General features: G+C 42.4%; 1 protein-coding gene across 5 annotated transcripts in view; it reads left to right on the top strand.

Moving 5' to 3' along the window:
* The window catches only part of col4a4 (collagen, type IV, alpha 4), a 295,816-nt gene that overhangs the window by 122,222 nt on the left and 146,109 nt on the right, over positions 1-27,485 (top strand). For all 5 annotated transcript variants that reach the window (XM_034292008.1, XM_034292010.1, XM_034292005.1 and 2 more), the window contains 3 exons: positions 15,151-15,223; positions 23,992-24,098; positions 24,299-24,482. In XM_034292008.1, coding sequence (XP_034147899.1) covers positions 15,151-15,223; positions 23,992-24,098; positions 24,299-24,482 — 364 coding nt within the window. The remainder of the gene's footprint in view (positions 1-15,150; positions 15,224-23,991; positions 24,099-24,298; positions 24,483-27,485) is intronic.

The following is a 27,485-nucleotide window of genomic DNA, read 5'->3' as shown; positions in this document are numbered from 1 at the left end:
TCATTGAGATCCCCAAAATATGGTTGCACTATTTGCCTGATTATTTTTCATTTGATAAATATATTAATTCAAAAATGTAACCCTGTTTAGGTCAGTTTGAAATTTAGACATCTTGTAGAGAACACGCTGATTTCCAGACCAAACATAATAAGATATATATATTTTTAAGAAACGTAAAAACAGTGTTGTACAGTAGGTATACACATGTCCATTTCAGTGACCTTTTGAATTTTGAGGCATATTCATCATTGAAAATGTATGTATTTTATAATAAAACTGTTATTTTTGGTATAAGAGCTGATTTGTTCCAACCCTCAAGAATTAGTGATTGATAGAACACATTTCAGAATCTCAACATTTGTGCACAATTTTTTAATACGTTATGCCTTTCTCAGTTCCCTTAAACGCAACATTGAGGGATATCGCCAGCCTGTTACTTGTCATTAATGTCATAAAGCTATATTTATTATAATAAATACATTATTTATACCATTAACTAAATCAAAACCGTTTTAGCAAGTGAATAATACGTAACACAAATTCTTAAATTTAAACAGCAATTAACCAAATGTTTCTGCAAGCAGTAGGCTAGTAGTCTACTCTGTCACAATTAGGGATGCAGTAGGGGTTGAGCTTAGGGCAAGTTTAAAAGAGTTTTAGAGTTAGGGCAAGGTTAAAATCAGGACACACTTTTTGTAGCTCATTAGATCCTCATACCTACCATTTTGCAGTACTACATTGCACAGTCTGCTGGGCTCATAATCTGAGGTAGTAACTACTGTATGTCAGATCTAATTAGATGAATTAAAGTGACCTGTGTGATGGCAATTTCTAAAGTCCAAACAGTTTAAGAAAATGGTAGTGTTAGAAATGTCCGGTTTCGTATAGTGGTCAAATGTAGAACCCGTAATCAAATCGAGGAAGAAGTTCGCTCACGTTTATTGGAAAATTGCAGCACAGATGTCATCCGGTGAATGTTCCATTACCTTCTCACTGTAATGTTGGTTACCAGCTAGCCTATACATTAAGAGCGTTTCTAACTAAGACCATGTCTTTAGAAGTCAACCCCCCATGCCATATGACCATCGTAAACATTCCTGCAGAGAGATAAACAGAGAGGTTTCTGTTGTTCTCATTATCTAGGCACATGCACTTTCAATGAAACGTACATTCATATGGTAATTGTTAATGCTCAGATTCCACAGTAGGTAAGACAGAGGAAAACTCAAATGCACAATAAACAGTTTATTCATGCAAGGAGAGAATACACAGGTTAAAAAGTAACAATGAATAATCTCTAAATTAACACAGGACAACTGTCTGTATTTAAGGGAGGCAAAGGGGTGTGGTAAGATGCTGCCCATCTGTCTCATGTCAATCAAACACATGCCCTTTGTTCTATCACTTATCACAAGGCACCTGTTGTCCCCCCCTCCCTTTGGGTAACCTCCTTACCCTGGAAAAGGACTTAAGCATCTGGACCAACTGAAAAAGACACTAATGGGTTATACAGATAGGCAGATTTACGATTAACCCTGTAATCTGCCGCTACCAGTCAAGGATGCCCCCTTAGACAAATACCAGATCCCCCTTCTAACTACATTCCTTTACTTATCTCAACATGGGGACTCAGTCCTTTAATCAATAAGAATACATCAGTTTAAGAAATTTCCCTAACAATCCGCCCTATATCATGAAATGTCATGTGATACTAACATACAACGTTCATTAAGCTTCAGACCACTACAAACAATGCTCTTGAACAACATGATCTTTTATGATCATGATCTTCTCTGAAACATCTGAATCCTCATTTACATGCTTCTGGACCATTATCTGTGTTGCAAATTTAGAAACACAAATTTTTATTAAACAAGACAAAAATATACCACAAACAAACAAAAAGGCAATAGCGGCTAAGGCAGTAGTCAATAACTTGTATATTGTCATCCCCCAGGGACCAACCATAGAGGATAATCCTGAGAATGGGTCCCACCCATGAACTGTATGAAGCTCTTCTATTCCTTTATTAGTTTCTTAGAATAAATTAATTACCTTTTGTGACGCATCTGAAATGTACGTACAACACTCAGATCCCACCACCTTACAGACACCGCCCTGGGAAGCCAAAATCATATCTAGGGCCATTCTATTCTGCAGAGCAACTGAACGGGTTTCACTCAGCTTTGTGGCTATTGCTGCAATTGTGTCAGTTGTCAAATTCATGTGTTTTTCCAACACTGCGGACAGAGCCATTATCTCTTCCTGTGAGGTGTACATGCCATATCCTGGGATCAGTACACTGAATATACGTTGAGTTCTAGTGAGTGTTCGCTTATGGCGAAATTGGGACTGATATAAGGCTGCCATTTCCCTGTGTTCGGCTCACCTAATCAAAGGGACCCAGTACGCCATATAGCATACTCCACCTGCGTCCCTAGGAATGCAACTGTATGCTTTCCCACCACAGACTATATAGACCTGCTCCGGCAAAGCCCCTAGAGCCGTGAAGTCAGTTTGAGTTGTGGTGGAGCAATCACTTTGTCCTAAACTCTGTGTGGCTCCTGAAGCACCTGTAATACAGAGCGAGACATTATGCAATTCATACACAGGTATTGGTGACCACGTCTGGGCACAATCACACAACCTGAGTTTCTCAGTTATAGCAGGAGTAGAACAATTATGTAAATTGATGGTCATTGAATCTAAATTCATGTATCTTTCCCACGGGATGTAGTTAACCACCGCATGAATAGAGAAACCTGAGGGTAAGGGATTGCAGGTCATACCTGATCTGATTTCATCCTCCTCAGTGCGACAGTCTGTCTGCACCAGGATCATTTGTATCCTTACAATGAAGCCACATGCTCCTATTCGCTCGGTGTATGATAGCCTAAATCATTTGGTTATATTCACCCCCACAGGACGACAGTGATTGTTAAATTCTACCACCACCATATAGACCAAATCTAAGTTAGCCCCACCTGGCTGGCCAGGAATGGCTGACCGGGTATAACAGTTCTCATCTGGTGATGTCATTTGTGCTGCCACCTCCGTCCAACCATGTGCCTGCCAGTCTGCTACTGAAAATGGGGTAGGGGTTAACATAGGTGAACATGAAGATGTAGGTATGTGTTGACAGATCCAGCAATCAGTCATGTTCTTGTGCTTTGCATAGTCAACCATTATCCTAAGGGCTATGTTGTCTGGCTCTAACAGTGCTCTCCTTACTCTACCTGGTTCAGGACGACGTGGTGCAGCAGTAGGAACTACAGTAGTATGTGCAACTGTTAAGGGACATATCATAGCGGGTCTACCTTTAGGGTAGTCAGGTGATCTGCAAGGGGCGTTATCCTCATCGGTACTGAAACACCAGTAATCCTGGATCACTCCTAGAGGTTTGGAAATGGTAACAGTACAATAATCATTATCATAACATCTCCACCTCATCCCATGGTTGGGAGAAAAGTACGAGGAGGGAAACATAGTGCTCCCTCCTGTATTTAGGTGAGTCCAATACCACTTATTATCCTTCAACACTGGGCTTGTCAGTACATAGCAATCCCCACCCGGGGGGCAGTTCATCATGTTACAAGAGATTAACCTAGTCCGTTCAAAATCAGGCCCTGTCGTTCTAACCTTTTCTTATGGTGTACAAATGTCTCTTTCCTTGCTTCATTAGGTGTCATATTTACAATCTGCTCATGATCATCACAGTGCAGTTTGGAAATCCACACTATCAGTATGATGATGATAATACTCAAAATCAGCAGGCACCCGATGGTGCATCTCATTCCCCTGGACCTCCTGAAGGGTTTCCATGGTCCTTGTCTCTCTGGCTCCATGGTCGCAGGCTGTGTTGGAGTTGATAGTTACTAGCACCACAACCCACGCCGCCCTTAAGTAACTTCACTTTACCTATTCTTTCACCGTATCTTCTACCGCTGGAGCCTTCTTATAGTGCGTGGCGTGGACCCAGGTTCCTTGTTCAGCAACCTTGACAGCAGACTGAGTGACCAGTTGAACTTGGTATGGACCCAACCAGCGTGGCTTGCTCCAGTGCTTTCTCTTGCATTCCTTGATGACTACCCAATCCCCAGGCTCGATGTCGTGCAGCGGGCCGTCAATGGGAGTTGGTAGAGCAGCTTTCACACTCCTGTGGATGTTGTTCAGAACCTTTGACAAATTAGTGCAGTATGTTAACATTGTATCATTCACATGTTCTGTGGTGAGGTTTGTGTGAGTAGGGGCACCTAAGCCTGTGTTCATTGGTCTTCCGGTGATGACCTCATGAGGGGAGAGGCCTGTTTTCACCCTGGGCCTTCCTCTCATGTATGTAAGCACAAGGGGGAGTGCTTTAACCCAGGTCAACCCTGTCTCTTCACCCAACTTTGAGAGTTTCATTTTAATTGTCCCATTTTCTCTTTCCACTGCCCCTCCACTCTGCGGGTGGTAGGCACAGTGAGTCTTCAGATCAACTCCTAGATACTCAGACATTCTGAATGTCTCCGTTCACAAAATGTGATCCATTGTCACTTGACAGTTTCTTAGGAATGCCCCATCTGGGTATGATTTCAGTCAATAATGCCTTAGCAACCGCTGTTGCATCAGCCTTCCCAGCCGGGAAAGCCTCAACCCATTTAGAAAACATATCAACAAACACAACACAGTATTTCTTTCCCTCGCAGGGGTTCAACTCAATGAAATCCATCATTACATGGTCAAAAGGGCCATCAGGGGTAGGATGGCTGGACTGGGGAACTGCTTGTCCCGCCCTATATTAAACCTCAAACACACTAGGCATTTTGAACAAAAACGTTGAGCATAATTCGTAAAGCCCTGTGTGTACCAATACTTATTTACAATATTCACCATCCCCCCTTTTGAAGCGTGATCTCTTCCATGAGAGAGCATCGCATAGAAATGAAACAGACATTTCGGCAAGCAGGGGTTACCATTAGGACCGATCCAAACAGTATTCACATAGGATGCCCCTGCGTTTTTCCAAGCCGTCCTCTCTGTAGGCGAAGCCTGAGATTGCGCTTCAACAAGATCAGAGAGGGAAACTGTGGGGGTCAGATGGGTCATCTGCAAAGCAGAATGAGGGGGGCTTTAGCAGCTGCATCTGCCCTGCGATTTCCAAGAGAAACAACATCTCTGCCTGTAGTATGGGCCTCACATTTACAAATGGCCCCTTCCTTAGGTAACAAAACAGCTTCCAAAAGGTTACGAATAAGGTGGCCATGTTGAATCCGTGTACCAGAAGAAGTAATAAACCCCCTCATTTTCCACAATGTACCAAAGTCATGTACAGCTCTGCAGCCTGAGCGGAAAGGTGGTGTGGCACTCTGTGACCCTCAACCACATCATGATCAGTGACAATGGCATAACCTACATTATTGACAGCAGAAATATGAGATTTACCAGCAGTCCCATCAACATAAAAAACAAGATCACAATTTGGTAGAGGTTCATCAGACAAATCATCACGAGGGGTACACTGTTGGTTAATAACAGAAAGGCAGTCATGCGGCTCACCATCCACCTCTGTGGGGAGGAAAGTGGCCGGGTTCAAAACAGGACTCCGTACAAAAGTGACATGGGGTAATGACAGTAAAATGTTGTGGTAATGCAGAAACCTGGCACCTGACATATGACTAGTCTTGTGTTCCAACAAAATAGAGGCAACAGAGTGAGGAATTTGTAGCTCAAGCGGGTGATAACACACCAGAGGCCGAGAGCGCAAAACAGCATCTGCTGCCGCTGCCACAGCCTTCAGACAGTAGGGAAGGCCTTGTGCTACAGCAACCAGTTTAAAAGAAAAGTATGCAATTGGCCTCAACTTATCACCATGTTTCTGCATTAAGACAGGACATATAACCATTATTTTCACAAACTGCTTGAACAAACTTCTTCTTAGGATCAGGGATCCCTAAAGTGGGAGAGGTATCCAAGGCCTGTTATAAGGACCTAAAAGAAGCATCTCCCTCAGGGGTCCACACTACCCTATCATATATGAAAAGACAATGCAGAAAAGCAGAGCGCATGTGGCGAAAGACAAAACTTGTAGTCCATTACAACATCTACAAAGACACCATCCATGCTTTCAACATGGAATTAGGCAAAGCTAGACAGATTTTTTTCTCAAATATTATAAACAGAAATCTAAATAATACTCGCATTCTTTTCGCTACTGTCGATAGACTAACAAATCCCCCAATCCAGATTCCCAGTGAAATGCTCTCAGACAGCAAGTGCAGTGAGTTTGCATTCTTTTTCTCTGAGAAAATCAATAATATCAGAAAGGTGATCAGCACATCCTCGAGTAGTGCTGGGGTCAGACAGATCCAACCACAACCTGAGAAAGTGGTTACTATGTCTGATTTCGAAGAAATTGATTGCAAAGTTTTGGAAGAAACTGTTCAACACCTTAAAACATCAACATGTGCCCTTGACGCACTTCCCACATCTTTTTTCAAAAGTGTGTTAAACTGTTTAGAAGAAGATCTCATAAAAGTGGTAAATGCCTCACTTCTCTCTGGAAGTTTCCCAAACTCCCTGAAAACTGGTGTTGTCAAACCCCTCCTGAAAAAGAGCAATCTGGATAAGACCATATTAAACAACTATAGACCGATCTCAAATCTTCCTTTCATAGGCAAGATCATTGAAAAAGTTGTCTTCAATCAGCTGAACAAATTCTTAAGCTCAAACGGATACTTTGACAATTTTCAATCCGGTTTCCGACCGCATCACAGCACAGAGACAGCGCTCATTAAGATAATAAACGATTTTCGCTTAAATTCTGACTCAGGCAAATTATCAGTGCTGATACTACTTGATCTCAGTGCTGCATTTGACACTGTCGATCACAACATACTTCTAGACAGGCTGGAAAACTGGGTGGGGCTCTCTGGGATAGTCCTAAAATGGTTCAGGTCATACTTAGAAGCAAGAGGGTATTATGTGAGTATAGGAGACCATAGGTCTGAGTGGACGTCCATGACATGCGGAGTTCCTCAAGGCTCAATTCTTGCGCCACTCCTATTCAACCTGTACATGCTCCCAATGAGCCAAATAATGAGAAAGAACCAAATCTCTTATCACAGCTATGCAGATGACACACAGATCTACTTAGCCCTATCGCCAAACGATTACAGCCCAATTGACTCCCTGCTCCAATGCATTGATGAAATAAATAGTTGGATGTGCCAAAACTTTCTTCAGTTAAACAAAGATAAAACTGAAGTTATTGCGTTTGGAAATAAAGATGAAGTTCTCAAGGTGAACGCGTACCTTCACTCTAAAGGTCAAACAACTAAAAATCAAGTCAGGAATCTCGGTGTGTCTCTAGAGTCAGACCTTAACTTCAGTAGTCATGTCAAAGCAATAACTAAATCAGCATACTATCATCTGAAAAATATTGCAAGAATTAGATGCTTTGTTTCTAGTCAAGACTTAGAAAAACTAGTGCATGCTTTCATCACCAGCAGGGTGGATTATTGTAATGGACTCCTCACTGGCCTTCCCAAAAAGACCATAAGACAGTTGCAGCTCGTACAGAACGCCGCGGCCAGGATTCTCAGCAGAACCAGAAAATATGATCATATCACACCAGTCCTCAGGTCTTTACACTGGCTGCCAGTTACATATAGGATCGATTTTAAAGTATTACTACTGGTATATAAATCGTTCAAAGGCCTAGGACCTCAATACATTGCAGATATGCTCAATGAATATAAACCCAAACGAACACTCAGATCATTAGGATCACATCAGCTAGAAATACCAAGGGTTCACTCTAAGCAAGGAGAGTCTGCTTTTAGCTATTATGCCAGTCGCAGCTGGAACCAGCTTCCAGAAGAGATCAGATGTGCTCCTACAGTAGTCACATTCAAATCCAGACTCAAAACACATCTATTTAACTTTGCATTTAATGAATGAGCACTGTGCCACTGTCCGTCCGACTGTTTTCACTGTCCTTTATTTTATTATATTTTTTATTCTAAACTGTATTTGACATTATATTCTTAACGGTTTTAATTTTTCTTATTTCTTTACTGTTCTGTATTTGATTTTATATTCTTAATGGTTTTTATTATTTCTTATTTCTGTAACAGTTCCTCTGTCAAATGGATATTTATGTAAAGCACTTTGAATGACCATTGTGTATGAAATGTGCTATATAAATAAAATTGCCTTGCCTTGCCTTGCCTATCATGTGACGCGAGCTTCTGGCCATGGGCCATGTCCTGTAAGGGCTGTACCAAACGAGCATATTCAGGAACCCATTGTCTACAGAAACCTGCCATGCCCTGAAAAGACAGAAGTTGATTTTTAGTGAGAGGTTTTGGGATGCCAACAATGGCTTCTATCCTGTCTGCACTGAGACTTTTACCCTCTGGCGTTAGTTTATGGCCCAGAAAAATTACTTCCTTCTGGACTAGGTGTAGCTTATGTAAACTGGCTTTATGACCTTGCGAGGCCAAGTACTGTAACAACAGCACAGTGTCTTTTTCACACGTATCCTTATCGGGGGAACAGACAAGAAGATCATCAACATATTGGATAAGGGTGTTGCCATTTTTAAATTGGAACCCTTCCGAGTTATCTTTTAGCGCGGATGCAAACACGGCAGGAGATTCACAATAGCTTGAGGCAATCTCGTCCATGTGTACAATTGGCCGGAAAATTCAAATGCGAACCAAAATTGTGAATCCTTGTGCACAGGGATGCTAAAGAACGCGTTGGCTAAGTCGACCACTGAGAAAAATTTACTATTGCTCAGAACTTGAGTCATGGTTGTATATGGATCAGGTACATTCGGTGCGCGCGCATATACAGCCTCGTTAACTTTTTTGAGATCTTGTACAAATCGCCAAGCCACAGGTTGTCCAACTACTTTGGCTTTCTTTACTGGAAAAATAGGAGTGCGACAAGGGCTGTTTGGACATGGAACAATTATGCCTTTCTCCAACAATGCTTTAAATACGGGAGCTATCCCTTCAATAGCCTCCGCTTTCAGTGGACATTGAGCCTGGCATGGTCTATGGGGTCCTCTAGGTGTAACTACAAGAGGCTGTGCATTGTTAATCAACCCAACATCATATTTATGCTGTGACCACAAGGAGGGTGGAACTTCCGCTAACCTAGGATCTGTGGCAGCCACCTGGACTGCACAGACCTGACGGACCCAGTCGTCATGCCGCACAAGATGTACTTCCCTTTTACCCAAAACGGTGCACCCAAACCTCTCTCTATAGGCCTGGGCTGCCACGGAAAAATCCACTCCCACCATATGACAAGGGACCCAGTCCACTACTTCCTTGCACCCCTTCACCCAAGGACCCAAGCTTGCCCACGTGCCAAACACAGTTTTAGCAAGCGGGACATTGGGGTCTGAACCCTCCACATCAAAATAGTGAGACACCTCCCTCACATTTCGCACAGACCATGCACAAAAACCCTCTGAAGACCAGTATACATATTCACCCGTCAAAAAATCACTTTTACCATCTCCAAACCACACCTTCTCAAAACCAACATCCTGACTTTCTGAAACTTTCGCTGAGTAACGCAAGTCGCCAATATCCATAAACAGAGCTGAACCCCTCTCTACGCTATTCATCTCCTTATTTACCAACTCTTGTGGAACAGCTCTAGGCCCTGTTTTTCCTAAATCCCATGAATAACAATAATCAACAGGTTGCTCACCATTTTGAACTCCTTGCAAAACAGTACGTTTAATTTGCATGCCTTTGTCTGAACATTCCAGTGTGATCCCTAACTGTGTCATCAAGTCCCTAGCTAACAAATTAATTGGACAACAATTGGAAAACAAAAATGAATGTCTCGGATAACGCTGGCCCTCGTCATCTACTACCGACAGAGGGGTTGTAAATCGCTCCGTAGTCAGTCCTCCACTAGCCCCTACCGTAATTACAGTTCTACCACAAAATTTTGGAAGCGGATCGCATTCCTGGGCTCTAAGGACAGAATATCCAGCTCCAGAATCAACCAAAAATTCAATCTGTTTACCATTAATTGTAAGAAACATTGTGGGTTTAACTTGGTACTCTACGTTTTCACTAAATGCTTGTACATTAAGTGTTTGCATAACATCAATATATGCAGGGTCATGTAATGGATTGATCTCACCGGAAGATGTTTCCTGTCCTGCCCCCTCCGAGCGTCAAAACCCTTCCTCCTGGTAGCTTTTGTTTCTCAGAGTTCCCCTTGCATTGTTCACTGTAAATCCACTGGAATTAAAATTGTCTCTATTACTTTGTCCATCTTCCCTTGTGTCTTTTTCAGGACAATTGCGTACCCAATGTTCAATCAAGCCACAACGATGGCAACCTTTCTCATAGTTGTCCTCGGCCTCTTTGGTCGTAGCCGCTGTAAAAACCTAGTTGGGCCATCTGTAATTTTGTTTCACGTTTACCTTTATCGGTTTGTCTCTTATCCTCTTGGTCTTCGCAGACTTTTTCAGTGTGCTTGATATACGGCCAAACGATTTCCATGCGGCCCTCGTCCAAGGCCACACAGTGCTCCTTTACATGTTTCTGTAATGTTGGGAGCAGACCCGCAAACAGTCTCATCTTACACTGTTGTTCCCAGGGAGAATCATTACCTCCATCTGGCTTGCGGCCCATTCCACTGTGAATTTCGAATTCTTTCTCAAATCTCTTACGATAGTCTATGACTCTTTCTCCCTGTTTATGTTTGCAGTTAGAAATTTTCTCCCAGTTCCTCCGTCTCGGGAAAAAAGCACCTATCCGTCCACACAGTGCCATGATTGTTAACCTGTATTGAGAACCAACGCCCCAATTATACTGGCCGTTATGCACGGGCCAGTCTCCTTTCACCCTTCACCATCTTAACTGTAATGCTTTCATCATTACCATTTCTACTTCAACTATATTTGGTTAGTATTGGTCAAGCATCTGGAGGAAAAAACGATTTAATTCTTCTCCACCTTCTTTTTCTGGGTTGGGCAGCGAACCGGCCACGTCTTTCAGGTCGGCAGGAGACCATGGGCGGTAGACAAAAATAGTTGGGGGCGTGTCGCCTTCACCTCCTGCGGCCGGATTCGTAACTTCTACCATCAGGAAATGACCTTCAGGCTTCCCAGATGACGTGACGCTCCTGGTCCTCCCAGAAATTGGGGATGTCGCACCAAGGTCGGCCACCAGCAAAGGATAAAACTTCCGGGCAGGAGGGGGACTATTTTGAGACCGTTTCGGTGGCATTTCCGCCCGTGATTCAGGAACAGCTGCAGACTTTCGCACAGTGTTATAAGTAGGAAGTCGGGGAGGGCAGTCCAGGTCCACATCCACTCTAGTAGGAGAAGCCAGAACACATTGATCAGTAGTCCCTACACTACTCTGACTAAGTCTTTTATCAGTCGCTTCTTTCCATATACCATAAGCTTTCCAATCTACTTTTCGTTTCCCCTTCTGTATTTTTTTTAAATTTTCCCCTGCTCGTATTCCTCCAACTTCTCTTTCAACCCATGCAACTGTCTTTGGAAACTGTCTTCGGAAAACCCAAAATTTTCCAGAGATATAATTGTTCACAAGTTCAAACACCATACCTGTCTTTCATTATCTCTGCTGGCCCAACGTAACTACGAGGGACGTTTAATGGTTTACAGCCCTAACCCTAAACTCTTATCTCAATTAACGTGTTCTAACACCTGCTAATAGACCCGTCGGCCCGTAAGTGAGATAATATAACTGCAGATTTAAAATGTGCCCTAACACATCCATTGGCCTATTCCTGACTGTATTGTGCTCTTACCTCCAAATTAAATTTCCACGGGCCATCTGTACTGATCATGCACGAATCTCAGCTCCAGCCAGGCACTTATTCTCAACCCCTCAAAGGACTGCCTTTTTTGGGGGATAATAGCCGTGCACGGTTAACCTGTTTGGAAAAAGACTCAAACCGAGCAGGATTAGGATCCCAGACGAGCCCACAAATGTGACGGCAATTTCTAACGCCCAAACAATTTACGAAAATGGTAGGTAAGACAGAGGAAAACTCAAATGCACAATAAACTGTTTATTCTTACAAGGAGTCAATACACAGGTTACGAAGTTACAATGAATAATCTTTAAATTAACACAGGACAACCGTCTGTATTTAAGGGAGGCAAAGGGGTGTGGTAAGATGCTGCCCATCTGTCTCATGTCAATCAATCAAACACATGCCCTTTGTTCTATCACATATCACAAGGCAGCTGTTGTCCTCCCCCCTCCCTTTGGGTAACCTCCTGTGATGGAAATTCCATGTATTGACACTCGGAGTAAGGAACACAGAGACAATGTTCTCTTGGCACATTCTAACCGTTTTATTAACTATTATGCACATATGAGAGACGCGTCAATCGCTTACACACACATAATCGTCTGAGGAGTCTCTGACTCAAAATATCATTTCAACAGTATTTATTACATAGAAAAAGGGGAGTGGTAAGATGCTGCCATCTGTTTACCCCAAAGGGCGGGCTGTCCCCCCACCTTATCCTTCCTGCCATAATGTTCACTGTTGTGTTTACCTAAGCTTCACACAAATGACAGCTCTCCTTCCTCCCATAAGTAACTTCTTCAATTCTAAGAGTTCTAACCGAACCCAAATAGACAATAGATGCCCTGATGAGTTATACAGATGAGGAGATAAAGAGTAACCATTTCATCAGCTGATACCAGTCAATGATACCCCCTTTGCAAATACCAGATACCCCACATTCCTCTACCTATCTAAACAATGTGATTCAAGTCCTTTAATCAGTAAGAATGCATCAGGCTTCAGAAACTTCCCCAACACTCCTCAACCCTGGAAAATCTTAATCATCTGGACCAACTGAAAAAGACACTAATGGGTTATACAGATTACGATTAACCCTAGAATCTGCCGCTACCAGTCAAGGATGCCCCCTTAGACAAATACCATACCCCCCTCTAACTACATTCCTTTACTTATCTAAACATGGGGACTCAGTCCTTTAATCAATAAGAATACATCAGTTTAAGAAATTTCCTGGAACACCTGGAACACCAGATCAGTGCAATTAATGATGAAACAGAAAGCAGCAGGCTCATAAGTTGAGAGATGATAACCCCTGAAGTGGACAATATGTTTGTTTTTTTTAAAATGTGAATGTCCATCTCATACGCTCAATTCAAAACCTTCTTACAAAGAGGCAACATAAGTAAGCAACAAATATAAATGATATTGTTTAGCTAAAATTGTTTTAAAATAAAATTGTCATTTAGATAAATAACAACAAAGCAATAATAGGTAGGGGCCACAAAGCTCAACAACTATGGGTTTTTGTAACGTGTAACCCAGGTGAGAAATGACAAGCCAAATACTAGTCCCCCTTGTTAAATCTAAGCTACAAGAAAAAAATATATAAAATAGGCCTTTTATTCGTGATTACTTAAAAAAAACTGAAAGTAGCTTTGATACAGGGCAAATAATTAAACCGGCCTCTGTGATGGATGCACTGAACTAATATTTATCTGGAAAAGCCTTGAAGAAAATGTCATCTATCTAGGCTAATATGAACTACGCTCTCAAGCCTGGCTAGTCCTAGAGTTACTGCAGGCTTGTGCAGAGTTCGGAAGAACTGTTTTTGACTACAATCCTCTGTACTCATGGACTGTTTTGCAAAGAAATATTAAGCTTTATGTACTGGTGCTCCAAAGGAAATATATATGTTTGATGAATTAACATTTTATAGCGGAGCTGGGGAGCTATAAGCAAACCCACACCAGCTCCCTAGCTCTGCCGCCATGTGTTGGAGTTTACCCCGGTTCCAACTACAGGGGGATCATACTTCTCAGCCTCCCCGGGAAAGTCTATGCCAGGGTACTGGAGAGGAGAATACGGCCGATAGTAGAACCTCGGATTCAGAAAGAAACAGTGTGGTTTTCTTCCGGGCCATGGAACACTGGACCAGCTCTATACCCTCTACGGGGTGTTGGAGGGTTCATGGGAGTTTGCCCAACCAATCCACATGTGTTTTGTGGATTTGGAGAAGGCATTCGACTGTGTCCCTCGCGGCATCCTGTGGAGAGTGCTTCAGGAATATGGGGTCCTGGGTCCTTTGCAAAGGGGTGTCATTGAGCTTGGTCCGCATTGCCGGCAGTAAGTCAGACTTGTTTCCAGGTGAGGGTTGTAATTTTTATGGACAGAATTTCTAGGCGCAGCCAGGGGCCGGAGGGTGTCAAGTTTGGGGACCACACGATTTTGTCTCTGCTCTTTGCGGATGATGTTGTCGTGTTGGCCCCTTCAAACCAGGACCTTCAGCATGCACTGGGACGGTTTAAAGCTGAGTGTGAAGCGGTGGGGATGAGAATCAGTACCTCCAAATCCGAGGCCATGGTCCTCAGTCGGAAAAGGGTGGCTTGCCCACTTCAGGTTGGTGGAGTGCGCCTGCCTCAAGTAGAGGAGTTTACGTATCTAGGGGTCTTGTTCACGAGTGAGGGAAGGATGGAACGGGAGATTGAAAGACGGATCGGTGCAGTTTCTGCATTAATGCGGTCGATGTATCGGTCTGTCGTGGTGAAGAAAGAGCTGAGCCTCAAGGCGAAGCTCTCGATTTACCGGTCAATCTACATTCCTACACTCACCTATGGTCATGAGCTTTGGGTCATGACCGAAAGGACAAGATCCTGGATACAGGTGACCAAAATGAGCTTTCTCCGCAGGGTGGCTGGGCGATCCCTTAGAGATAGGGTGAGAAGCTTTGTCACCCGGGAGGAGCTCAGAGTAGAGCCGCTGCTCCACCACATCGAGAGGGGTCAGCTGAGGTGGCTTGGGCATCTGTTTCGGATGCCTCCAGAACGCCTTCCTGGGAAAGTGTTCCGGTCCCGTCCCACCGGGAGGAGACCCCGGGGAAGACCTAGGACACGCTGGAGGGAGTATGTCTACCGGCTGGCCTGGGAACGCCTCGGTGTCCCCCCGGTAGAGCTAGAGGGATTGTCTGGGCGTCTCTGCTTAGACTGCTGCCCCCACGACCCGGCCCCGGATAAGCGGAAGATGATGATGATGAACATTTTATAGTTCACAAAAAGTATGCCTCTGTATAAATAAAGTTTAAAAAAGAATGGTGGGTAAAATGATGTGCTTTCCATTCTATAGGGCTTTCCAGGATTGGGAGGTATCCGGGGACCAAAAGGGCAGAAAGGTGACCTCTGTCTAATGGATATCAAAGGTAAGCTTGACTTTTGCCGGACCGCATAAGCGGAGCTGGCCAAGAAGAGCGAATGTCTCTTATTGACTTGTAAAATAGCGTAGTGGTTAGAGAATTGGACTGTCATGCGGGTTCGAGCTTTGTCACAGACAATAACAATTATGCATTAGGATGTGTTCAGGTTTAATGCTAGAATTGCCAGGCCTTTCAGACCCCCAGTATCCGGCAGAGCCGAACGCCATTTGGCGTAATTGGAATATGAATTGTCCCTATTAGCATGGACATTCTCCTCCGCAGCATCACCATCCAGCCAGAGCATCTGTTCATCTACTGGGTCGTTATCAAACTATTTAGAATAGTCTAAAAACATTTTGTTTTCTTTGTTTTTTGTTTTGTTTTAATTAATTTGAAAAATACAAGAATGTGTTTGTATCTTATCATATGAAAAAAACTACTAAAAAAAGAGTACATAGAATGATTATTTCTCAAAACACACCTATAGTATTTTAATTTGTTTATTAGGCCCTACAAATGTACCAAATGAAAATGACACAACACTTAAATTATTCAAAGATAAATCCATTAGAATTTCGTTTTAAGTTTGATCTCATTTTGCTAATGTATAAGGTAAAATAAGATAAATTATCGACTAGCATGCGACAATCAAAGGAAAACATTTGATTACAGACTAAAAGAATGATCAAAAGATGATTTACAGTAGCCTAAATGAATAATGACATTGACTATTTGATAATTGTTTTGTATGATGTGGGACCAAGTCATTGAGCAGAGGTGGGACCAAGTCATTGTTTTTAAGTCACAACTCACATTTGGCTGCAACAATAAGACTTCTAATTTTCATGTTGCCTTCAAAATTAAGGTCTGCAGATTGTCTATAGTTTTAGTTTGTATTGTGTAGGCTCAAAACTCTGTGTTATCAAGTTAAAGAATATTATAAGGTGGAGCACACTGAGACATAGTTTGATCTTAAGTTAATGTACACAACATTATCATATTTTTATGTTATTGTTGTTCATTTGCTTGTGCTCATTAGCTTTGGAGAGGGATTGTGTAATGCATCCAACCACATTATATTTTCCATCCCCACTGTAATGTACAAGATATACTTTTTGTAGAAAAACGCTTTTGTGGAAACCCAATGGGACAGATAGTCCCCTCAACAGGTTTGAACGTCAAATTAATGCTTTTGATCATGTCATGCAAGCTCGTCAGTGACAGTGTTGAGGTTTCCACAAAATGCTGTCAGGGTGTCGAATCGATGGGTTTGGTGTGCCATTGTGAACTAAATGCTGTAAAATGAGTTCAGATTATATATAGTTTCTACTCTCATCATCATTCTTTATCGTTACACTTCAATCACATGCATAGGCAAAAGCGTAGAAGTGACACTGATATTGGGGGGGGCACATTTGACTAAGTGTGAATGTTAATTTATTCCCCAAAATGTCTTTTTAATATGTAGTTCTATGTGTTTTTCCACTTCTAGAATCCACTTCTAGTTTGATTATTTTTGTCCATGACTACGTTAGATATAGAAACGCTCTGGTAAAAAATAAGGCGTTGGCATTATTTACCAATGAAGTGCGAATAGGACCCATGCAACCGACTCAGTTTCGCTCAGAGGTAGTCTGGTTGAAAATACTGGGGGCGATAATTGTTTCCACAACACTAACTTGCAACACTCATTATGTCTGAAAAGGTTGTAGCAAATTGATAGTTACCCCAAACGATGTTGTCTACTCAATATGCTTTCTGTACCGATGCTTTGCGGGTGTTGATTTGACTCAAGCTTTCAGTGTGAAAATTCCAGTTTGGCTTAAAGAAAGTAGTGATTTGTGAACATGCAATAGTCCTAACTAGCATTGGTAAATTATAGCTTGTGTGACTTTTGTGCATGGTGGGACCTTTCAGCTGGAAGGTGTGGGGGTAATTCCATCGATCGGAATTCTTAAAGAAGTACAGAGACAAAATTCTCTCATAATTAACAGTTTATTTGCAAATAGAGAGACTCGTCAAACGCTTACATAATCTGAGGAATCTCTGAAGTAGATACATGAACAGTCCGTATTTATTACAGTTAAAAGGGGTGTGGTAAATTGCTGCACAGCTGACCAAACTCAACAGAACACATCCCCTTTGTTCTATTACTACCTAGGCTTCACACAAGGGGCAGGCTGTCCTACCCCACATGGGTAAGCTCTTCAACTCTGGGAGAAGACTCACAGCATCTGGACAAACAATAGATAGATGGGTTATACAGATAGGCAGGTTTACGAGCAACCCTGTAATCTGCTGATACCAGTCAATTATGACCCTAAACACAAGATCCCCCTTTCCTACATTCCTTTTCTTATCCAAACAAGGGGACTCAGTACCTTTAACTAGTAACCAATTTATACATGTATAGGACCAAGTGTACATCAGTTCAAGGAATGTCCATAACAAAGGGCATCTCAGATAGATGATAATGTACCCAGATTACATTTTTTAAGGACTAATACTACAATGATGTTGATAATATCTCAGTCAGGAATGTTAGTCCAGCTTTAAGTTTTCCAATCTGCTCCTATACACCGCCTTAAATTAATACTTCTTACAATCTTACCCATTGGTTTGTGGCCTCTCTCCCTCGCTCAGCCTACTTTCTGATCCATGCTATTGTTATGACTGCCTCTCTCCTGAATGAAGTAAACACATACAGTACAATCCTAAATCAGCTGCTGTCCTGCTATCAGAGATCCTATTTAATGACTGATTGATTTACATGATGACAGATAAACAGTCTTTCTTGGCGTGGCACTTATCAATAATTTACCTGTTGGTTTGTTGCCTTTTTCTCTCTCTGATTTCCTGTTTGTTCATGTCTATCACTTTCCTGCCATGATTCTACATAGCATAAACCAAATTCTTAAAATATTGAACACACCTTCGCTATGTCTAAATGATTGAAAACATAAACTGAAAATTATTGCCAGCTTTTGTGTGTAGATTAAATCATTTTTTCCCTCACTGTAGCTACTTGCACTCCATTCTTGACTGATGGTAACTAGCTACTTGAGCGAGCCTATGGTGCAGACTACGACAGATATTGTGCAAATAATTTTAGCAGGCGTTCTTCCTTTCAAATCATTCACTATCACTTTTTCACACAGCCATAGGAACTACAGTGTTATCTAGCAAGCAAGCTACTGATGTTGAATTCAACTTGAAAGTAAAGAAAGCTAGCTAACTACGTCTTAACTACTTTTTTGCCAGAAGAAAGCTTATATTTTATCATGTTTGTTCTGTAAATATGAAAATCTATTGACGTTTATACGCGTTGTATTTACTGTGAAAACAAAACTTATAGGAACCGTACGTAAGAAATCTATTTCAATTAATCATAAAATGGCCCTGATGTGTCACTAGCCATTAAGAAATCATGTTCATTTCAAATACTTATATTACTGACAACAGTATTCTTTCCAGGATATTGTTATTTTAAAGTGAGAGTTGCAGCCCTCAACTGATGTTGATGTTGTCATGTTGTGTTTTGGCCTGATGCGCCACCTTCCACCTATCACAAAGTCAGTAGTGTTTCAGGATCCGTGTTGTCCGCTCTGCTCTAACCTACCCTAACTCTAGTCGGATAAATAATGTCTAACGTTAATAAATCTAAAAGACCTCGTTATAATTCCGAAATACGTCGTGACAAAGTCCGAAATAAAACAAGAATGTATATAGGAGATGCCTTTGAAAGATGGAGACGGCTGAAAACGGAGAAGAATTTGAAGACAGACGCCAACGTTGCTAATTTTCTACTGGACAGGTAAGATTCATCTATGTTTGACTAACTTGTACTTGATGTCAATGGACATTTCATATATTCATATATTCAGTCGAACAAAGTTATGCATGTTCATGCAAAGTAACGTAACGTTAGCTCATATGGACGTATGCTAACATTAGCAATGCATTATCAGAGCCCGTTTCTCTGTCCTTATGCTGAGACGCTGAGGAAAACAACATTAGCACGCCCATTATGGCATTTTGTAGCCTACTTGTTTTTCATGCAAGTTCTACAGCCAAAAATAGTAGAATGTCATGTAATCTTTCACATCACATATTTTAGCGTTATGGACGTGTGCTGCAGGGTAAGTAAAAAAATACAGCTGGCCGCTTTCACTTCTAGCGTCAGCTAAATGAATAGCTGTATCTTTGATATCGGTTACACATAGTGACATAGGCTTGTGCTTGTACTTACGTTAATGACAGACACCTAACGTTACAAGTTAGACTAACAGCTACTGTTCTAACAATGTACTGTCACATATGAGCATACATCTTTACGATTATATTTGACTAATGACAATTAGTAAATTTTTGCAATACATAATTACTTTGCAAAATATCTCTTTCTGTTAATTAAGCGTAAACATAATGAACAGAAAAATAAACTTACTGTGTACGACTTGTCGTCACTTGCCATTGGAAGCTCGTAGAAGTAGCCTACGTTTCTGCCCAATCCTGCAGCTTGTCTGGCAACCTCGAGTCAGGGGGGAGGGGGAGGGGATACACCGCTCTACAGTATTTTTAAAGTGATTGCAGTACCTGTTTTGGCCACAATCCTACATACGGTTCCTTTAATATAGCTACAGTAATCCACTTAGCCAACAAATACTACTCGTCATAAAATAATTAATGAGAATGTAGACTATTATTGGGGGGGACACTTTAACATGTTTCTAATATTTGGGGGGACATGTTACGCCCTTGTGCATAGGTGTTTCTGGGTGTGACTAGGTTGATCCAGTGTTGCCAACTCCTCGGTAAGGAAAGTAGCTATTGGCTGTCCTAATAGTCTCCAGAAGTCGCTAAATGACGTCATCACCTAATTTGCATACTTGGCCATATGCATGTAATTGTGATGGACGCTGTAGGAGAGAGGAATAACGTTGTGGGTGAGACAAAAGGGAGTAAAAAAAACACCCTAAAAAAACACCATAACTACAAATGAACTTCTGTCGATTCTTGTTTTTTTTATGTCACAATTCCTGGACATTGGACGAGGTGAGTAAGTGACTGATTCACTGATGTGAATCAAATGCAGTGATTTATTTTTGTGCAGTGATTTATTTTAGACAAAGAACATTTTACATTTACATCCCGCCCTGAATGTAAGCCAGGGCGGGATCAGCAAGTGGCGGCTTCCCGCATGCGGGATTCATTTGCAGTCTCTGGATGCGGTGAACATTTCCTGCTCTGACTGCAGCTGGGAGGGACTGCTGCTCGAGTTCTGTGAATGCTTTGGGACGAGGGAGAGGCCCACGGCAGCACCCACTGCTCGTTGAGAAGAGTTTTTTTCACATCAGAGATGATGCTTTCACATCAGAATCTCCACAAGTCTCCAATAACCCCAGAAAAAGTTGCTAGATTTGTAGCTAGGTACTTATTTGAAAAAGAGTAGCTAGAGGGGTCTGAATACTTGCTAAATATAGCGACAAATTCGTTAAGTTGGCAACACTGGGTTGATCAGGGGGTTGTCAGGCATTCATTCATTGACGTCATTGCTATTCCACAACTTAAAAAGAATATAAACAACATGTATGCAATTTCTTTTTCCCCTAATAAAACTTTTATAAAACCTAATAAAAACGTTAACTTGTAATATGTTTGTTGAATTGGAAATGTGTGATTGGTATAAAACATCTTAGATTTTTTGTTTCATGAATAATTATATAGCCTAATACATTTGTAGAATCTTAATCTTCAGTAAAATAAGCAGAGAAAATTAAGAGAGGTGACAGGATGTGTGTGCAATTTAGTTTCTCTTTCTCTCCTATTATAAAAATACTAACGTATAATGTTTCTTGAATTGGTAATTGGTGACTGGCAAAGAATAACATTGGTATTTCGTTTAATTGTTTAACGTAATACATTTGTAGATTTACATTGTATATTTACATTTGATGAAATAGCCTACACAATAGGCTGAATCTCCTATTGTGATAAGTAGCTTATATCATTTGAATTATGTTTTAATAATACCCTAATTAAGAATAGTCATAGAAATATTTTATTTCATTTGTAAGTTAATTCTAATTCAACCAAGGCTCTGATCATTCATCTGGGACTATTTCTCATTCATCCATTAACGTCAAGCATTCAGTGAGGGGTGATTAGCACCTGGGTACCAACCTTAAGTGCACTGGGCTGTTAGCGGAGTTAGTCAGAAAACGGGGTAAAAAGAACAGGTAAATAATCTCTAAATAGTTTTCCGTATGTCAGTTTTGAATTCTGACAACAGCACAATGTAATCTACGCCTATTTAGGAATAGTCATGAAAGGAGGAGGGTGTAGCATTCAAAATGGCATTTTTATTTGAATTACAAACTCATACGTGAATTGGCATAGGCATTTTGCAGTTCTAGTGTGAAAGGTCAGTCTGTCAGCTTCAATTTGAGGGTACTTACATCCAAATTGGAGGAAGGGTTTAGGAATTACAGCTCTAATATGTATCCCCCTCATTTTCAAGAGACCAAAAGTAATTGGATAACTGACTCAAAAGCTGTTTCATGGACAGGTTTGGGCTATTCCTTTGTTATTTCTTAATCAGTTAAGCAGGTAAAACGTCTGGAGTTGATTCGAGGTGTGTCATTCACATTTGGAAGCTGTTGCTGTGAACCCACAACATGCGGAGACATTACCAAGAAATGGACGTCCCTCCAAAATTGATAAAAAGATTTGCAGAAAACTGGTCAGGGAGGCTTCAAAGAGGCCTACAGCAACAGTAAAGGAACTGCAGGACTTTCTGGCAAGCACTGGCTGTGTGCTACATGTTACAACAATCTCCCGTATTCATCATATGAATAGGCTATGGGGTAGGGTGGCAAGACGGAAGCCTTTTCTTACAAAGAAAAACATCCAAGCCTGGCTGAAGTTTGCCCAAACAAACATTAAGTCTCCCAAAAGCATGTGGGAAAATGTCTTATGGTCTGATGAAACCAAGGTTAAAGTTTTTGGCCACAAAAACAACATTGCACAACACCCAAAGAACAACATACCCGCAATGAAGCATGGTGGTGGTAGCATCATGCTTTGGGGCTGTTTTTCTTCAGCTGGAAGCCTTAGTCAGGGTGGAGGGAATTATGAACAGTTCCAAATACCAGGCAATTTTGGCACAAAACCTTCAGGCGTCCGTTAGAAAGTTGAAGATGAAGAGGAAGTTCACCTTTCAACACGACAATGACCCAAAGCACACATCCAAATCCACAAAAGCATGGCTTCACCGGAAGAAGATTACCGTTTTGGAATGGCTCAGCCAGAGCCCAGACCAGAATCCAATCGAACATCTGTGGGGTGATCTGAAGAGGGCCATGCAAAGTTGATGTCCTCACTATCTGACAGATTTGGAGCGCTTTTGCAAAGAAGAGAGGGCAAATATTACCATGTCAAAATGTGTTAGCAGCTTGCCATGCCAGTGAATCCAACACCCTCTCTCCATCACATCATGACGGACACCTGTTGTCATTCATTATTACCCGCACCTGTTTTCCCTCATCACTGAGCCTATTTAAGTTCAGCTTCCCGAATGTTTCTTGTGAGTGTTTGCACTGATTTTACACGTGTAACATTGTTTGTTTTCTCTTGTCCTTGTCCTATTTTACTAAATGTAATACTGGCCAATTTAATTACATGCCTAATATTATACCTATTGAGAGATGACATAGCTGCATACATTAATCCATTGGTTTTATATTATTCTTAACGATTTCACTCAAACCAGATAAAATGTATATGCCTGTGAAACTATATACTCACAGTATTAGGAATAGATTAATATTATGATGGATTCCCCTAATCCCCCTACCTCAGACTTCCAGGGGACAGGCCTGCCCAGGCATTAATCTCCCTAGCTCACTAAACTAAAATCATGGCCCCTACTCCAACAAGGTTAATTGACCCAGAATCCCACATGATATTGTTTTTTTGACATACAGAGAGTGATAAACTTTTACTTATTTTGCTTAGATAATCAGTTCATAAACAGTATAATCATCAATTTAAAATGTATATAACTTGTATTAGGGACAGTCTTGAATTTCAGTCAGCATTACAACATCTGGTGCCTTGACATTAATGTCCTGATGATTTGTTACATTTTGATTGACGTTTTTTTACCCTTTGTGTTGCCCTGTGAAATGTCCCCTACTTGAACCAACAGTGTGTCATAATTTATAGGCCCTGTAGTAATGTCCCCGATTTGAACCGACAGTGTGGCATAAATGATGGGTTTGAACAAATTACCGCGAAATGAAATGAAATTTTGTATGAAGCCATGGTCCAGACCTCAGAACTTTCGGTGCATCTGCAGAATGGCGTGGCTTTAGTGACTGTCATTGCTCTATGATTTTCATTAAAGTCTACTGGATTCACAAGTTCCTGAGTTGTAGTGCATTTGTTTTAGAATTAATGGACTTGGTTTTTCCACAACATTAATTACTGCTGTTTGCAGTAACCACGTCTCTCAGGTGATTACTGAAAAGTATCAGAATGGAGCTGGAACATGAAACAATTTTTTTTTCATTTTAGTGAACTACAGACATGTCACACCAAAGCCTGTTTGTCATTTCTTCTTTCATTGTTCCCAGGATAATTGTCTAGTTCCTGGTTGGTCCCAGGGTATTGCCCAAGTATTGCAGTCAGACTGTCTTCCAGTTCTATTATTGCTGAATTGCATACAGTATAACTTATGTAACTCCCAGTTTATTTATTTACATTATTTGTAGGTGAGAAGGGAGATGTTGGCCATCGAGGGCCTGCTGGTGGTCCAGGCTTTACTGGGAGGAGGGGACAGAATGGGAAGCCAGGTGCACCTGGTAACCATGGCCCAGAGGTGAGTCTACCAAGGTCATTAAGGTTATGAGAAGCCATATTCAAACTGTTAGTGCTTTGGTTAAAAATAACAGGAACTGAAGTCTCTTCTAGTTAGGTCATGTGATCATATAAAGCATTTTTAATATGCCTAGATCCTGTTCACATAATGCCATTAACCTCAAAAAATTGTTTGGTTGAAATAACTGTTTGATTACTCAGGGTGACAGTTTTCCAGGATTTCCTGGAGAGAGAGGGTTTCAAGGTTATGATGGGCTAAAGGGCCTTGCTGGACCTCCTGGCCCCCCAGGACCTGATGTGATTGGGGCAGTGGGACAACGTGGACCCCCAGGCAATCAAGGACTTCCAGGATGTATAGGATCTCCTGGGCCCAAAGGAGTTAAGGGTAAGTTAAACAGACTAATAGGATTTGGTTTCTGGCATTTGAATTTACAGATCGTACTGTAATTCCCAGTTTATATACCACACAATGTACAAACCGCACCATTTATTTTATAGCTTTGTGTGAATACAAACCTGAGTATTAACCGCACCCATATATAAATAACATTTGCCCAGAGAATTATGACTTGTACATACATTGTACATTTATATTGAGCATCTGTCATAGGGCGCTACCAAAATTAATTTGTTGAAAAATAATGTGAAGATAGGGAGGAACGGCCTCCCTGATCTGAACTCAAGTGGTCGTTTGATGTTAGAGTTCTGTGCTAATCATGGATTATCTATATAACGAACACCATGTTCGAACATAAGGATGCTCATAAGTTTACGTGGTACCAGAGCACCCTAGACTGAAGGTTGATGATTGATTTTGTGATCGTGTCATCGGACCTGAGACTGCATGTTTTGGACACTCGGGTAAAGAGAGGGGCGGAGCTGTCAACCGATCACCATTTGGTGGTGAGTTGGGTCAGGGGGTGGGGGAAGAGTCTGGACAGACCGGGAAAACCCAAACGGGTAGTGCGGGTGAACTGGGAACGTCTGGAGGAGGCCCCCGTCTGAAAGATCTTCAACTCACACCTCCGGCTGAGCTTTTCTGGCATCCTTGTGGATGTTGGGGGCATTGAACCTGAGTGGTCGATGTTCAAAGCCTCCGTTGCCGAAGCTGCGGCGGGGAGCTGTGGCCTAAAGGTCTTAGGTGCATCAAGGGGCGGTAACCCTCAAACACCCTGGTGGACACCGGTGGTCAGGGAAGCCGTCCGAATGAAGAAGGAGGCCTTCCGGGATATGTTATCCCGGAGGACTCCGGAGACGGTTGCAGTGTACCGACAGACCCGAAGGGCTGCAACCTCTGCTGTGACAGAGGCAAAACAGCGGGTGTAGGAGGAGTTTGGGGAAGCCATGGAGAATGACTTTTGGTCAGCACCAAGGTGTTTCTGGAAAACCGTCCGCCACCTTAGGAGGGTGAAACGGGGAACTATCCAAGCTGTGTACAGTAAGGATGGGACACTGTTGACCTCAACTGAGGAGGTAATTGGGCGATGGAAGGAACACTTTGAGGAACTCCTAAATCCCACTAAGCATCGTCAATTTCCATGGCAGAAGTCACTGAGGTAGTCAAACAACTCCACAGTGGAAAAGCTCCAGGGATTGCCGAGATCCGTCCAGAAATGTTGAAAGCTTTGGGTGTGGAGGGGATGTCTTGGATGACACGCCTCTTCAACATTGCGTGCGAGTCGGGGAAAGTGCCTAAGGAGTGGCGGACCGGGGTGGTGGTTCCCCTGTTCAAAAAGGGGGACAAGAGGGTGTGTGCCAATTACAGGGGTATCACACTTCTCAGCATCCCTGGGAAAGTCTACTCAAAGGTACTGGAAATAGTCGAACCTCAGATTGAAGAGGAACAATGCGGATTCCGTCCTGGTCGATGGAACAACCGACCAGCTCTTTACTCTTGCAAGGATCCTGGAGGGGGCCTGGGAATATGCCCATCTTGTCAACATGTGTTTTGTGGATCTGGAGAAGGAGTATGACAGGGTCCCCCGGGAAATACTGTGGGAGGTGCTGCGGGAGTATGGGGTGAGGAGGTCCCTTCTGAGGGCAATCCAATCCCTGTACGTCCAAAGTGAGAGTTGTGTTCGGGTTCTCGGTAGTAAGTCGGACTTGTTCCAGGTGGGGGTTGGCCTCCGCCAGGGCTGCGCTTTGTCACCAATCCTGTTTGTAACTTTTATGGACAGGATATCGAGGCGTAGTCGGGTGGGGAGGGGTTGCAGTTCGGTGGGCTGGGGATCTCATCGCTGCTTTTTGCGGATGATGTGGTCCTGATGGCATCATCGGTCAGCACTCACTGGACCGGTTCGCAGCCGAGTGCGAAGCGGGTGGGATGAGGATTAGCACCTCTAAATCTGAGGCCATGGTTCTCAGCAGGAAACCGATGGAGTGCCAACTCCGGGTAGAGAATGAGGCATTACCCCAAGTAAAGGAGTTCAAGTTTCTCAGGGTCTTGTTCGCGAGTGAGGGGACAATTGAGCGGGAGATTGACCGGAAAATCGGAGCAGCGGGGCGGTATTGCATTCGCTTTACCGCACCGTTGTGACGAAAAGAGAGCTGAGCCGGAAGGCAAAGACCCGAAAGAACAAGATAGCGAGTACAAGTGGCTGAAATTAGTTTTCTCAGAAGGGTGGCAGGCTTCTCCCTTAGGGATAGGGTGAGAAGCTCAGCCATCCGTGAGGAACTCAGAGTAGAGCCGCTGCTCCTTTGCGTCGAAAGGAGCCAGGACGTCTCCCTAGGGAGGTGTTTCAGGCACGTCCAGCTGGGAGGAGACCTCGGGGTAGGCCCAGGACTAGGTGGAGAGATTATATTTCGACACTGGCCTGGGAACGCCTCGGGATCCCCCAGTCAGAGCTGGCAAATGTGGCTCGGGAAAGGGAAGTTTGGGGTCCCCTGCTGGAGCTGCTGCCCCCGCGACCCAATACCGGATAAGCGGATGAAGATGAGATGATAATGTGAAGAATATTTTGTAACGCCAATAGTATGATATTTTCTACATGAGTTTCTGGGACCACTACGTTGTCAAGCAATCATCTGTGAGAAGGTTTGCCGGTGCACATGGTTTTTCAAATGTAAACTTTCAAATGTGTATTAGCCGCCGCACCCATGGATTTACCGCTGTGCTTGAAACTGTTTTCAAGTATAAGCCGCGGTTTATAAATGGGAAATTACGGTAGTAGCAAATCACCATGTACTATATTACTTTTGGCAAATAATTGTTTATTAGTTATTGTGTGTGATTATGTACCAGTGCAAAGTTGTAGCTAAACAAACAAGATGCATGCTGTCGTGGAAATCACTAAATGGGAAAGGCACAGATAATGTAGATTATTTTCACAAGTAAAGCTTTATTCAAGATTTGCAAACCTGGAGCAGTTAACCACACTCTCAGCAGAGT

This window comes from Esox lucius, chromosome 1, assembly GCF_011004845.1.
Source record: "Esox lucius isolate fEsoLuc1 chromosome 1, fEsoLuc1.pri, whole genome shotgun sequence".
Lineage (NCBI taxonomy): Eukaryota > Metazoa > Chordata > Actinopteri > Esociformes > Esocidae > Esox > Esox lucius.
The sequence above is the reverse complement of the archived record's forward strand: the minus strand, read 5'-3'. Positions and strand labels throughout refer to the sequence as shown.